The following is a 13896-nucleotide window of genomic DNA, read 5'->3' as shown; positions in this document are numbered from 1 at the left end:
AGCTAAGAGCCAGAGTCGTTCGTGTCCCTGGGTGCCGGGACGGGAGTTTTGTGCTGCTCACCGATGACACAGTGTGAAAACGGCCAAGGTGGCTACAAAGTGCCTCGGAACCTTTTCCATCCGTTCCGTTTAAAAAAAGAAGCTTCCCCAGGGGTCTGATGTCTCAAAGGTAACAGTTGCATTAGAATCCGCCTACGAGATGAAGCCACCAAAGCGAGAGTGGCCTGGAGAGCGGCCGGGTCCCCCGGCCCGCGGGGCTGCAGTGTGAGGCTGTGGGCCTCGGGGACCGGCCAGGCCGCCGAAACGCCAAGAACACGCTCTTCTCGCTCAGGGGACGGGGGCGGTTTCCTACCATCGGGCCTCTTAGCATTTTAAGTGGTCAAAAATCTTCCAATTGCGCCAGAGTACTTCAGCCACAAACCTCAGTATCTATAGATTATTCCTGACTTAGAAAAGGTCAAGGGGCCAAACTCCAGTAAAAAGGTACACTTACCCCTACGTAATTTTATCATTTACATTAAATTAAAAAACGTGTTCCAAAGATGGACTCTGGGCCCTACAGTTGTGTGCTTGCTGCAGCCCGAGCATATTTTTAAGGGCACAGGGAAACCCCTGAAAATAGAGGTTCACAGCAGAAATGCAGACAGCCTGCAGCGGGCGATGGAGAGACCAGCGGCTCCCCGGGGTGCCTCAACACTTCCTGCCTGAGTCGCAGAGGAGCCTGTCCTGGTCAAACCCACGCCAGCCGGCACCTCAGCAGGTGCAAACCAGATGTCATTGGGCAGTCTCTAAACAGTTTACCTATTATTTTAAAAAGGACTTTTTCTATTTTAATCCGACACAAGGTTTTTAGAAAAAGATACTTCGGACTTAATGCAGGATCATCTGGCCATTGAAAAAACACTGGTGGCCTCGATGACATGGTCATCAGGGCTGCAGCCCGGGGCCCAGCTTGCCTCTACCTCGTCCCAAACGCTGAAGCCACGTCTTTGCTCTTCAAAGGCGGAAGGGGGGGCTTCAGACGTTATGGAGGGACCCTGAGGCAGCCTGTCCTTAAGTTCTTCAATGGTAATTTTGGCATGGTGGGCCGTTTCTTTCTGATAAGGAAATTAACTGAAGTTTTTGGTGCTCATTCCCCCCCCCCCCCAATCTGTAAGGCCAGTATACAAAAAATGAAAAAGCACACTAAGATAAAATAAAATAAAACCCCCAAGAGATCTTGGAAATGATGCTCCTATTCTGAGGGCCCCAGGGAGGATGGGGCACGGTTCTGAGTCTCCCCGAGTCCTTCAGCAAGGACTTGCATTGGCGGGAGCCCCAAGCTCCGTGTCTCAGCGCACAGGACAGCGGGGGCACCGAGACACGGAGGGAAAAGGATTAGAGGTAAACAGAATGAGTTCTCTCTCAGTAGTGTGGACTTGACATGAATGCCGATGATAACTCAGCCGGCACACGGAATATGCACTTGAACAGAGACGAGAGCCTGGGGTAACCAGAGGGAAACAGACACTGAAGCCACTATGATAACGTCTCGACACCAAAGGAACACGAGAACAAGAAAGTATCACGACGGGGTCGAGGCCTTCGGGGACCCGCTTCCCGGCCGGCTTTCACATCCTCACGGCGTCGTGGTCTTTCTCCTCCAGCAAATGTATCAGCTGGCAGAAGCTGTCCTTCAGAGCGTCCACGTCGTCCAGCGAGCAGGGATGCAGAATCCAGCGCTTTCCACGGGCCAGCGGTTCCAGCTCAAAATACTTTTTGACCTTCAGGGGGACAGAGAAGATAAGTACGTTATCAATTATATCAGAACCTTCCTCGTACCAATATTCTGGGAGTGATACAGTCGGGGCGTTTCGAGGAGAGCACAGCTCAACTGTGATGCCCAGAACCTTCTAGAAGGCCACCCGCAGCTGTGGTCAGAATGCGGGTTACATGTGGCCCCAGGAGTGTTTTCTTTAGCGGTGAAGGGCCTGCTTGGGAGTCCCCATTCCATCCATGCACGTAGCGGCGCGGGGGCCTGACGAAGCCTAAGACAGAACTGCATGGGCTGCGTACGTCACGGGGCAAAGTTCACCACAGGCACCAAAACGGACCCAATCCCCCCAAAATAACTGTGGGAGCGCTGACCTGCTGACGACCTATAGTAATGTATGTACTCTATCAAGGGTACAATTATTTTGAAGACAATTATTTCGATCGAACACGCACAGAATAAAAAATATAATGTAACTTATCTTTTCTCTCCTTAAATTTCTAGTGTATATTTCTGAGACTCGGGAAGGTGGTTTTGAGGAAAGAGGGAAAGAAAGCGTGTGTACACGTGCGTATAAACTTGTAGAAACACACATGCATACATGAGGTTTCTCGGTTTTTCCCTTTCCTAGTCGTGACTTTTCAGGCAGAGAAAAATCACGGCCTATCCCTGGAAGGTGGGACGGAGCGTTTGCCGACTAAAATACCTGTTCAGTTAATGACCAGTCATAAGTCTTAGGGTGCTGGCTAGGATATTAATAGCATCCGGGTTACCAGCTCCTGACTTTGAATGAATTTCAAATGGTCACGACTTTCAGAAGATTGATGATCTTCTCTCAAAGGGTACAAGAACATACAAAGTTCATGAATCCACATACACACACACACACAACATCACCCAGGAACACTGTATCTATAGCCCCACAAGGTTTTCATAACATAAAATATAATCAGTGCCAACACCAGAAGACGCACTGTTCAAAAACATTCCTGGCCAACAAATCCCACTAAATCCAAGGTGCCCTGGAAAACGGCCTTGGTCACTGCTTGACCCAGAATAAAACAGTGTCCCAACCTTAATGCCGTTTCCCAGTGTGGTTTCCTGCTGCCTTTGTCATCACAAGCCCAGACACGTGTTAACAACAGAGACGCACCGTTCAGAGCGGCGTGAACACGTGTGTACGCTGTGCATGTGGACAGGAAGACATAAATAGCGCTGCCTTTCTGTGCTAATGCAGGAACCATAAATACGCTAGCAAGTGACAGTTCAAGTGGGTCCCAAATGTCTGCCACAGATGTCCACAAGTTCATAGTAAACATTACTTTTACTAAAAAAAAAAAAAAAAAAAGGACGCGCGGATCTAAGGGTCCTCGCTAATTCTGGTTCTGAAATGCAGTGAAAACCTCGCTCACAGTCCGAGGACGGGCACGTGACTTCAGAGACATTTTGCCCAAAGGCTTCTTTTTCACGACTCAGATGAAGAGGGTTCTCCCGCACGGAAAACGGGAACCCCCTTCTTCTAGTTTCCTTTCTTTAGGGCACTGGGAACTCGCTCGCAAGAGACTCGAAGTGGCTGGTGAGACGACCCGACCCACGGAGCGCTCCTGCCAGGCCGCAGCCAGTGGGCTGGGACCCACGGGGGGACAGCAGAGCGGGCAGGGGGTGGGCACAGGCGGGGAAGGGGCTGACGTCCACAGCACCCGGGAGGAGCCGGCTGCTCCAAGGACTTCCAAAGCAGAGACGCCTTCTTCTCCCACAAAGGGGGGCTTCACGCCGGGCACAGCAACGGGGGGCCCGCGCTCGCGATCCTGCCTCCCATCAAGGGGGGACAGCAGGCCAACACCCAAAACGCGCCCCTGCCACGTGTGATGCCCTCCAGCCCGAAGGGAGAGCGTGGCAAGTGTCGGGACACCTGGAGGAGGTCTGGGGCAGGAAGACCACTAACAGCAAACGAAGGGGAAGACACACGCAGACAGGGTGCGGAATACGAACACCACTTCCTCCGACTGGTTCACGCGAATGTGCATGGACTTCATCCTGGTAGCACGTCTGCAGCCCACCGGAAACCCGGGCTCAAGTTACATAATCACAAAATATAATTTCTGACATTTTGCTTGTGCGGGCAACACCCACACCCACACGTACCCTGTGCGGTTTATAGCTACCCATAGGGTGGTGTCCAGGCAACGGAAAACCCAGTCTGTCGTCTGAATACGAAAGGTGAGAAGCACCGGAAGCGCGGATGCCCGGCGCTCACCAGGTAACGCGGCCTTCGGGGCGAGGCCGACCTGCAGGGCTGGGGAACCGGAGGTTTTCCGATCTGTAACCCAAGCAAGCGGGCACCCAGCTGACCCCACTCACCCCTTGGCACCCGTTATCAATCTTAAAACAAGCGTGGTGTTCCGGTGATACCGCAGGACGGCGAGGGGCCGTGTTCATCCCCGGAACGCGGCGTTTCATTCCCCCGAGGCTCACGTTTCTGAGCACACACAGGACAGTCCCCGAGGGCAGGATGAGGACTCCCTGCTCCGACCTGAACTTTCCCTCCGGCAGAACGTGCTCACCCAGTGTGCTCAGGTTACCCCGCACGTCCCTCCCCATGTGAGCACAATAACAATCACTCACGGGCACAGCTGACTGGTCCCCCGTTGGTTTTTTGGGGGCTCCTTCCCTAGGCTGAGGTGTTTAAGTTTACCTTACATAAATCATGTTTACATTGAATGTTATTTTTAAGGTTAAAAACCTGCCTAGGGTGCAAGGATTTTTTTAAACATTTTTTTATCATGGACATAATTTTTTAAAGGTTGTTTTCTTTCCCAGATAAAAGTTCTGGCTCCAGAGAAGAGGAGCCCTGGTCTTGGAAACAGGCGCTCCGCCGCGGCCACGTCCCGGTTACTTGGCAGCCGCGGGGGCGAGGCGGCGGGGGCCGCTCCGTCCTCCCCGGACAGCCACCGAGAGTGGAGGGGGCGGGGGGCAGGGGCGGTTCGTGGCCCTGCGTCCACCCCAGAGGGAAGGAACCCAGGCCACCGCAGGCAGCCACCGTCCCCAGCTGTGTCCCCGCACGTGTCACGCACCCCTGCGCAGACCGCAAAGCCCCAGCTTCACGAGCGACGCAGCGGCGCCGAGTCCCCGGTGCTGATGTCTGCGGCAGCTGCTCACCCCAGGAGGGGACGGCCAGCGAGGGCTGGAGAATGACACAAGGGACCACGGCCCCGTCCGCGGCCGTGCACCCAGGGGAGTCACTGTGCGTTTCTTGTCCTCTGTAATATACAAGGTCCATCGCGCGGTTTGCGTTTTTCCCAAGAACTACACGGATCGTGTTTTTGCGAGATGGGCTCATATTGGCTTTGAACTCTTTGGTGAAAGCAGGGTCCGGCTGGTGCATGTGCCCCGGGGTCCCGGGAAAGGGGACGCTGAGGGAGTCCGGTGCACTTGCAGTGCTGGAGGACACTGTTTGTGACTGTCAGAAGGGGTGGGACTCAGCGCGTCTCCACCCCGGCTTCCCACCTGAACCATGAGCGTCGGTGCAAACGCCGCGTTAAGACGGCTCGCTGGGGGAAACATTCCTACCGCAAGCCTCACGCGTGCCTCCCCTTTCCACCCCCAGGCTCGAGGGCGTCTGGTCTAGCCATTGGCCGGGGTTTGGAGCCTTCGCCCCCGGAAAGCCGCAGGTGAGACCACCGGGACTTCATTCCAGGGTCTGCTGTTAAACGCTCAGCAGCACCCCCCTGGGTGTGCGCGCCTTGTGCCATGTTTGCAAGGGGCCCCGGCTCTCCTGTCTCAACAGCAGAAGCTCACGGAACAGGCGTAGCTTGGTGACCGGCACCCGCGTCACAGAGAACGTGGCCCGCGCCACGGCTCCAGGTCCTGTCTGGAGCCGAAGTGTCAGGGCGTCACTGAGATCCTTCTGAGCACGTTCTGTGCGGCTGGTTCAAAGCACGGCTAGTCCCGACAGCGCCACAGCCGGCCCCCTTCACGGGCCGGCTCGCAGGACTCTGGGACGCTCAGGAAGGTACTGCCTGTGTCGTTAAAGGCGGAAGTAAGGAAGGCGGGGAAAACGGATCTGCCACAGTCCCGACGGCAGCACAGCGCAGACGAGACTCCACTGGTCTTCCCTGAGCACTGGCAGGGGCCAGGAGACGGCACTCAGCGGCAGCCTACAGCACAGCAGGTGCCGCTGGGGGCTGCTGCCCCGTGAGGTGCGCGCTCGCGTGCCAGAGCGCCAGGTGTGATGTCAGAGAGTGTTCCGACAAGACGGCTTCTTTCTTCAGCAAAATGCAGCCTGTCTGACCTTGGAGTGTGAAACCCTGGCGACCGAGCTGTGAGCGAGCCCCCCTCGTTTCTAGAAGTCCTCCTGCCCAGAATGGTCTATCTGTTGCGACAGTGATGCAGAAGCCCAGGCTTCCGCTGCACAGAACCTGGGTGTCCTAGAGGAGACAAGTAAAAGGACCCCATGGGCTCTGGGGGTGGGTCTGAAAAGCACCCCTAGTCTTGCTTAACTGTGGGCCTAGAGGTGCATCTGTGATACGCCTGGGGGTCTGTTTGGCTCTGTCCCCAATACCTTGCTGAGAAGACAATGACCGGGAAAGGCACAGGTTCAGTAAGGGTGCATCCTGTCTCCAGAGGGACGAGGACAGCCAGCCAGTACTCCCCTCGGGGTACGCTCCCCTCCCCCAGGTGCACCCCGCCCTCCTGGCCTGCAGTGGCACCTGACGCTTCTCCAGGGGCAGAGGATCAGCCCAGAAATGCTCTTGCTCTAGGTCCCCCGAGGTCCTCCCATCCCTTCAAGGGGAAGTGTTAATGGCACAGAAAAACCTTTGAGAAGTGGAAGTGACCCCAGTCACAGCAGCCAAGACCGGTCGCCTCCCGGCTCCCAGGCACTCGGAAGCCCAGTAGGTCGGATTCATGAGCCCCTGGCCTTGCTTTTTCACAGACCGAAGGCTGCTCTCCCGCTCCCACGGCGGAGGAAGCAATGGCCACGGAGACTGTGAGGGCCTTCAGAGCAGAGAACATTTACGCTTTGGCCCCTTCCAGAAGAACGGTCGCCAAGCCCGGCCTGCAGCGGGGCCCAGGGAGCGCCTGGCAGTGTCCCCTCCTGCACTTTGGCCCGCGCTTTGGGGACAGAGAGAAGTCGGCTCTCCAAGCTGGCCCGGCTCCATGGACGATTGCAGGCGCCCTGGACAGCAGTCCAGCAGAAGGGTCATCGCTCGGCAAAGCCCCGCTGCCCCTCCCTGGGCTCGGCCCGGGCTCCTCCGTGGGGAGGCTTGCTCACGGCTGCAGGAGCGAGTGGGGCACAGGCTGACCTGTCCCTCCTGCAGGGCACAGGACGGCTAGCCACGGTCATGTCCAGTTTTTTAAAAGGAATACACAATTTATTAAATGGACAAAAAAACCTCTTGAAATTTAGAAAAAATCTAGTTTTTTCCAAAGCAATCACATTCAGCTTAAAAATCTTAACATTCTATTTATACATCTGGTAAATTCTGACAATACGTCAGGAGTCTGAACACTGTCTGGTCCGTTTACAAATGGAGTGTCACGGAGACAGCCATGTCCTGCCCAGTGGCGAGTATTTACTATTCGGCCCCTTCCGAAAAAATAACGGCCCAGCCCCGGCCTGAAGCATTCTGCACCTTAACCATCTCGAAACTCCACTTATAAATTCAACACCTTGAACATAGTTAATTTTCTTTTTAAGCATTTAGACTGTCTACGAATCAAAGCATCCTCCAGTTGGTAAGAATTCTCTTTCCCCCAATCAGAACGCTTAAACGAGTCTCCCGTTACCTTGACAAATAAATGCAAGGACCCAGCTGCTGGTGCCTTCGAAAACTACTTCCACGCTCAGCTGCCTTCCCAGGCCTTTCCAAGAGGAGGCCGCTCCGAAGCCACACATTCCACGTTCGCGCGGGTCCGACTCTGTGCACCGAGCTTCACGCACGCAAGGCTCGCCACGCCGCGGCGTCTCAGGGCGCCGCTCCTTCCCTGGGTGGGCCGGCGTCGCCCTGCACGGCTCCGTCACGCGTGCCTCCACGCTCGTGGGGTGTCAGCGGACGGGGATGTGGGCTGTTTCTGCTTTCTGGCTGCTACAGATTCCGTTCTGTGAGCCATCACTCGCTCCTGAACGCAGGCCTTGCCCACAGCTGTGGACACGAGGAGTCAGGATGGCAGAAACCAGCGGGGGGACGCGTCTCCAATAGCCGGTGGCGACCTCCCTCTCCCTCGGGGTTCACGAGGACAACCCAGATTTGGATCGTCGCTCTTGCCTTTTTTTCACGTGTCTGAGTCCTCAGTTCCTTGAAAGCACAGACATGAACAAAGTATGCTTTGTGTTCCACTGTGCCCGGTACTGCCAGGCACCGGCAGGAGACTCGCCTATTTGGTTACCTCTACACACACTCACGAGCGGACACCATCCTGAGAGGGGCAGCCACAGACTGCCCGTCCACCTTCAAATGTGGGTAAAGGAAGAAAATGGAAAACTGGAGAGCGGTGACCGCCCTTCCAGGTCAGCCAGCCCAATGCTTCTTCCGTGCCGGGGCGGGGATTTCCTGACCAGTCTCAAAGCGGAGGCCTACTTGGAGTCAGCTCCGTCCCACGCACGCCTACAGGCAGCTGCAGTGAATTGTTTTGCAAACAGAAAACAAACCACAGCCTCCCCAGTAAGAGACCCACGCTTCTGGGTTCCAGCTCCTCCGGCTCGCCCGCTTCTCTGGGGGAAGGGAGGGTACCGGGAGGGGCGAGGAGCCACGGACACCTGGCCCCACGCGCGGGGGCGGCCGGCAGGGTTCTCAGTCACACCCCGGCCACCCACATCCTCGCAGAGATGGCCGGCCTGCCGCGGCACGCCGTCTTCCTTCCCTCGTCTCTCCTGTGTTTCTGGAATCATTCCTGTTCCCCTTTCAAAAGAGCACCCGCTGTTTGGGAACTCACCGCCGTTGGGGGGTTACACCCGACTCGACCTCCCGTGGGTGGGATGAGAGTTATGATTTTACTTTATTTTGAGAAGCCAAATATCGTAACGGGGGAGAAGCCTAGCTAAGAAAAACCATTCCCCGGCAAGAGAATATGGTTGTTTCAAAAGTTCCCCTACAAGCGTGTCCGAGGCAGGAGGGAGGAGGAAGGCGTGGAAGCGCCCACCGCGCCGGAGACAAAGCTGCAGGTAACTTGCCCAAGCGAGCGCCACGCACAGCCAAGCGCTGCCGCGGTGGCTTAGCGACATGCCGGCGCCGTGAAGCGGGCTCTTCGGAGGCTACTTTTCTTTGCTCCGCACTCACGAGCTGTGCGTCCTGACGTGTCTGGGCGGGCGGGCAGCTCTCCTGCTGGTGTCAAGGGCAGACTGAATTCTGTATTTTATGAGGTTAAGAGGTTTGGGAGAAATGCTTCCACTGCCGACCACCGTCCGCCTAGGGATGGAGGTGGGTTGGCAGCCTGAGGCTTCTCGTCCTTCGCCTGCTGGAGGCGGGGCCTGGGACCGGCCAGCGGGGCTCTGGGCCTCCGGCCTGAGAACCCACAGCCCGGGCTTTCGAGCCGCAGTCTTGCCGCGGTGACGCACCGGCGCTGGAGAACGCAGCCCGCGAGCCCGGCGTCTTCCCAATCCAACACCTGCCTCAGCGCGAACGTCGGGTCCCGTCCCCCGAGACGCGCTTCCCGAGGCCTCTGCGGGAACCAGTCAGCTCCCACACTAGCGACGGTCACCACACTCTGTCATGCCCCGGCTTTTCTTAAGAAATGGCTGCATGTTCTAAAATGGGAGGTGGGTCGTGCCTCCTATTCCGCTCGTCCGGCTCCACCTGTCTCCCCGCCGCAGGTCCACTTCGATCGACAGCTGCCTGATCAGATGGCCTGTGCACGCGCCTGCCTTCTGTGGGGTGACTCTCATCCCCGCGCCCTCCGTGTGCGCTGCTCACCCGCCGGCAGGTGGCCCACGCACAGGACTCTTTGGCTCGCAGGTAAGGACGAATCTTTAGCTGGTTTCAAAACAAAAGCTCCTTGATGAACCCCACTTACTTGTCTGGGATGAACCGAGCCTTCGCTGCCCCGGGACGAGACAGTGGTGGGTGCTGTCTACACAGAGCTTGCGCACAGTGGCGCACACAGCACCCCGGGGGGCCGAGGCCTCCCCTCACCTCTGCTCCCCGCGGCTCCGGACTCGCTTCCCGGTTTGCATTAAGGCAGCCGTCTCTCTCAGTGCCGTGAAGGATTTAATTCAGCGCGGAACCAAAGGGTGAAACGTGGACTCGACGGGAGAATTTCTATTTCTCTGAAAACCTAAAAGGAACGTGTTCCTAGAACTCAGAAAAGGTACGTCCCTAAGAGCAACCTGCTGTGGACTTGGATTTGGGTAAGACGCTGAGGCTGGGAAGGGAAGGGTGCAGAGCGCGGCCCCCACGCCTGTGGCTCTGGGTCCACTGTGAAGACACAGGAGCTGAGAGTCACAGGCAAGGGCTGTGTTTTCTGTGAGACGTGCAAGGCTGAGCTCTCACGATGGCCACACACGCAGGCGCGGCCGGGCCCAGACCAGAGGCTCAGTGCTGTGGCCACGCTTTAAGAGAAAACAAGTTACTGAGGGTGTACATTTATTTAATTTTTTTAACGATAAGGCACTTGAACCGACTCTTCACTAACTATTCAGATCAGCCCGGGTAAGGGAAGTTTTTAATTGAGCATTTCAGATCCCGCTTTTTATCCTGTCTGAATCAAGAGCTGTCTCAGAAAGGAATCACGAGGACCCACTCCGGCCCGAAGTTCAAGGTTACATAACATCATATCCACTGCCAGAATCAATACCAGTGTCTACCCCCGATCCTTTAGTGAGCGTTCCAACAAATAAAAATGTATAACTCACATCCAGACTCACCCTCCACCCCGGCTTTGCAGTTTCCAGCAGAAACAGCCATAGCTACGGAGGTGACTCATGATGGCAACTGGGCGCCCCATCACCGGAGACAGTCTCCTTGTAAAACAAACATGACACCATTCTGAATGTATTTGCAAACTATTTTCTCAACAGGACCCCTTCCCACGTTCCGGACTCAGAAGTGAAACCAGACGGTAGGTCATTCCCCCAGAAGGTCCTCGGGGGTCGCCTGGCCACGCCCTGGACCACCGCCGGTGACGGTGCCGCTGTCTAGGCGACAGGCAAGCTTGCCGCTCTGCACGGCAGCCCCACTTTACCTTGAGATCACTGCCCGTTTCTTTCCCTCCTTATCACGTTAGCAAGATGCGATGCATTCAGAAACAGAACCCACGACGCCGACGCCCGGCAGGGGACGGCTGCGCCAAGTGCTTCTAACACGAGGGCAAGAGGCGCACCCGTCTCTCAGTCAGCAAACTCCCTGCCACCCCGTCTTCGCCACACTGAATGCACAGTGGTCAGACCTGGAAGGGGGCTGACCGACGACGACAGGCCGGAGAGGCGCGGGGGCGCCGGAGGAACGGCGCACGAGAAGTCAAACCTCGCCCGTCCGGCCGCCCGACGCCCGCTTTTCCTCCAGATACCGGTGACCCACCCGCTTCTTATCCGTTAAAGGCAGCGCTGTGACCAGCTGAAGCCCCTCACGGCTGCCGAGACGCGTATTCGAAGTCACAGAGAGACTGAAGATACCGTGTATGACCCAAGGCTTGTACGGCAGGGATCCGGAGCTGAAAGAACTGTGTTCCGGAACGGGGCTGGCCCGAGTCTGACGTGACCGCTAGAAGTCACCAAGGCCGAGGGGGCCTCCTACACAGCCTGGGGACAGGAGAGGGACAGGCGAACTCGTACATCACCCTGGGCAGGAGTTCTCGACCTGAGATCCAGACGGAAGAGACCTGAACTAGCTCCTCCCTCTCTCTCTCTCTCTCTCTCTCTCTCTCTCTCTCTCTCTCTCTCTCTCTCAAGTCAGGCCATTAAGCCAAGAACTGACTGAAAGGACGGAACGACAAAACTTACTAACAAGAATGTAAGAGTTCCCTAAATGAGTAAATGACGCTGTCCTTACAGGCAAGGGGTTGGAATGGCTTGCAGGACTATCTTAGTGGTTTTTATATTTTCATGAAATAATATACATTATTAGAGTTCAGCTTAAAGAAATCCATTCTTGCTGTATCACAGATGTTTAAAATATTCCTGTATCTGCACAGAGCACAGAAAAGCTCTCTGGAAAATTATGAACCCTTCCACCCCCAATACTCCCCTCCCCCCTCCTTCCCCTCTGCCAGCTGGGTTTCATTTTAAGAATTTCACACTGAATATAAAGTGCTATTTTGACCATGTGGCTCCAGAAATGGGAATTTAGAGTCTATTCAGATGCCCGCAAGTGACGGACAGAGGCGGGATTAGCCACAGGAGGCCCTGAAGCCTCCGCCTCCAGGCTCCCGTGCGTGCGTGCGTGCGTGCGTTCCGGGGAAGGAAGCCCCTGGCAGGTGTCACCGGGCAGGGCAGTGCCGTCTCTGGGCAGGGGACCATGTCCCGCCTCCCCACTGCGTGACCACCTCCCCGGGGACTGACTGCCCGGCGTTCCCAGCCCCTCCCCATATGCACACGGGGAACACTGAAGTTTGCTCTCCTAGACGTCCCCGCCCCAGTGTTCATTTAGTGACACTGACACACACCTGCGGTTACTGGGCTCCGGGTCTCAGCGGAAGCATGCGTGCGGGCTGGGTTTTCCCGGGTCAGGCCTCGCCACGCTAACACTTGGGATGTGGGGAGGACTCCGTGTAGTAGTTCAGGGGTTGCCTCAAAGTCTTGGGCATCTAGAAACGTTCCTGATACCAGTGTCATTTAAGCTCCCCGCAAAGTAGTCCTGTTTTTTTTCCCCCCAAAATCAGCCTCAAGTGCACCGCAGGCATGAAAGTGATTCACATTCTGTGATGGACACGAACATGTGATGTATTAATGAATGTGACTATATATCCCGATTTTCTCCATCGTCCTTATTGCAACTTCAGGGTCACGCGGTCCCTAGGGTTCTGTGGTCTGACTCAGCGCACGGTGAGTGAGAGCATCAAACCGACTCCTTCCCACGAACGAAACGCCACGAAACTGTCCCCAAGCACTGAGTCTGGAGGACGGTGCCGAGCGGGTGTCTGGATCTGATTCCGTGGGGCTGGAGACGGTCTCAGGACGAACGAGCGTAGCTAACTTGCTACACAGCACAGACCGCGGTGGGCACCCCGGGACAGGTGCAGGCCCGTCAGGGTGGGTCCTATTCAGAACACGAACGGTTCTGGCCCCCGGGGGGGTCTTTCCCTACTGAGTTCTTCTGCGGAGGTAACGCAGCCCCCCCTGTGCCCCCGCAGGGCAGGACGGAAACACACAAACGCGGTACAGCAAGCCAGCCCCCGTGAGGGGAACGCGTCTCCTGCTCGTCAGCCTGACGGGTCCCGTCCGATAAAAAGCACCCACGTCGCACACGTCTGTTTTGGCCGCCCTGTAGGCACAGCTAAGAAGGTGACCCGAGCACAGGAAAAGGTACGGAAGAAGCCACATCACACGGATAATGTGGGAGGGGAACGCTGGGGAGGAAAGACGATTCGCCCCTGCTGCCCGGCCACGGACGCGTGTCGCAGATGATGACGCCCCTTTATCTTCCAGAAGGTCGGGGAGCCACATCGGAGCAGTGCGGACCCACAAGGTGGCTGGTCTCTCGGCCTCCTTTTCTCTGTCCTGACCTCTGTTTGAATTGACGGTTCACATTTCCCGGGCGTCACCTGAGGTCCTCTGGACACAGAAGCGCTGGGCTGTGCAGAGACCGACGCGGAAGTGACCCCTCCCTCCGGGCCTGGGCAGCCCCGTTCCGCCCCGAACCACGGCGGGCCGGGCTTCACGGAGCGTCACCAGCCGTGAGCCATGCGCAGTCATTTCGGAGCTTCGCAAAAGCACCTGCAACAGTGTTACCATGGCCCGTGGACCCCAGTTTATCAGCGTCGTCTCAGGAAAAGAGACCTCAGCTGAAGCCCATTCACTCTAGCAGAGGATTTTATGTCCCACAAGGAGGAAATTCTGCAGCAGATGAAATCTTTCCTAGAGAAATGCAAGGGATGGGTCATGTTTTTACTATATGGAACAAATGATGCTGAAAATATAATTTGCCTGTCTTTCTTTCCTTTTTAGGGGGTGGTAGTGCCTGTGTGGAATTTCTTCCCCTGTGGTGTTTCGG

The 13896-nt window shown here is 56.3% G+C and overlaps 1 protein-coding gene across 1 annotated transcript in view; it reads right to left on the bottom strand.

Annotated features, from left to right (window-relative positions):
- Nucleotides 1-1140: 1140 nt before the first annotated feature.
- ARL15 (ARF like GTPase 15) overlaps nt 1141-13896 on the bottom strand; it is a 287179-nt gene continuing 274423 nt past the window's right edge. The window contains exon 5 of the mRNA XM_090278859.1: nt 1141-1763. Within this exon, the coding sequence (XP_090134985.1) occupies nt 1611-1763 (153 nt within the window). The 3' untranslated portion in view covers nt 1141-1610. The remainder of the gene's footprint in view (nt 1764-13896) is intronic.

This window comes from Furipterus horrens, unplaced genomic scaffold (assembly GCF_987537825.1).
Source record: "Furipterus horrens unplaced genomic scaffold, mFurHor1.1.pri manual_scaffold_5, whole genome shotgun sequence".
In the NCBI taxonomy this organism is placed as follows: Eukaryota; Metazoa; Chordata; class Mammalia; order Chiroptera; family Furipteridae; genus Furipterus; species Furipterus horrens.
The sequence above is the reverse complement of the archived record's forward strand: the minus strand, read 5'-3'. Positions and strand labels throughout refer to the sequence as shown.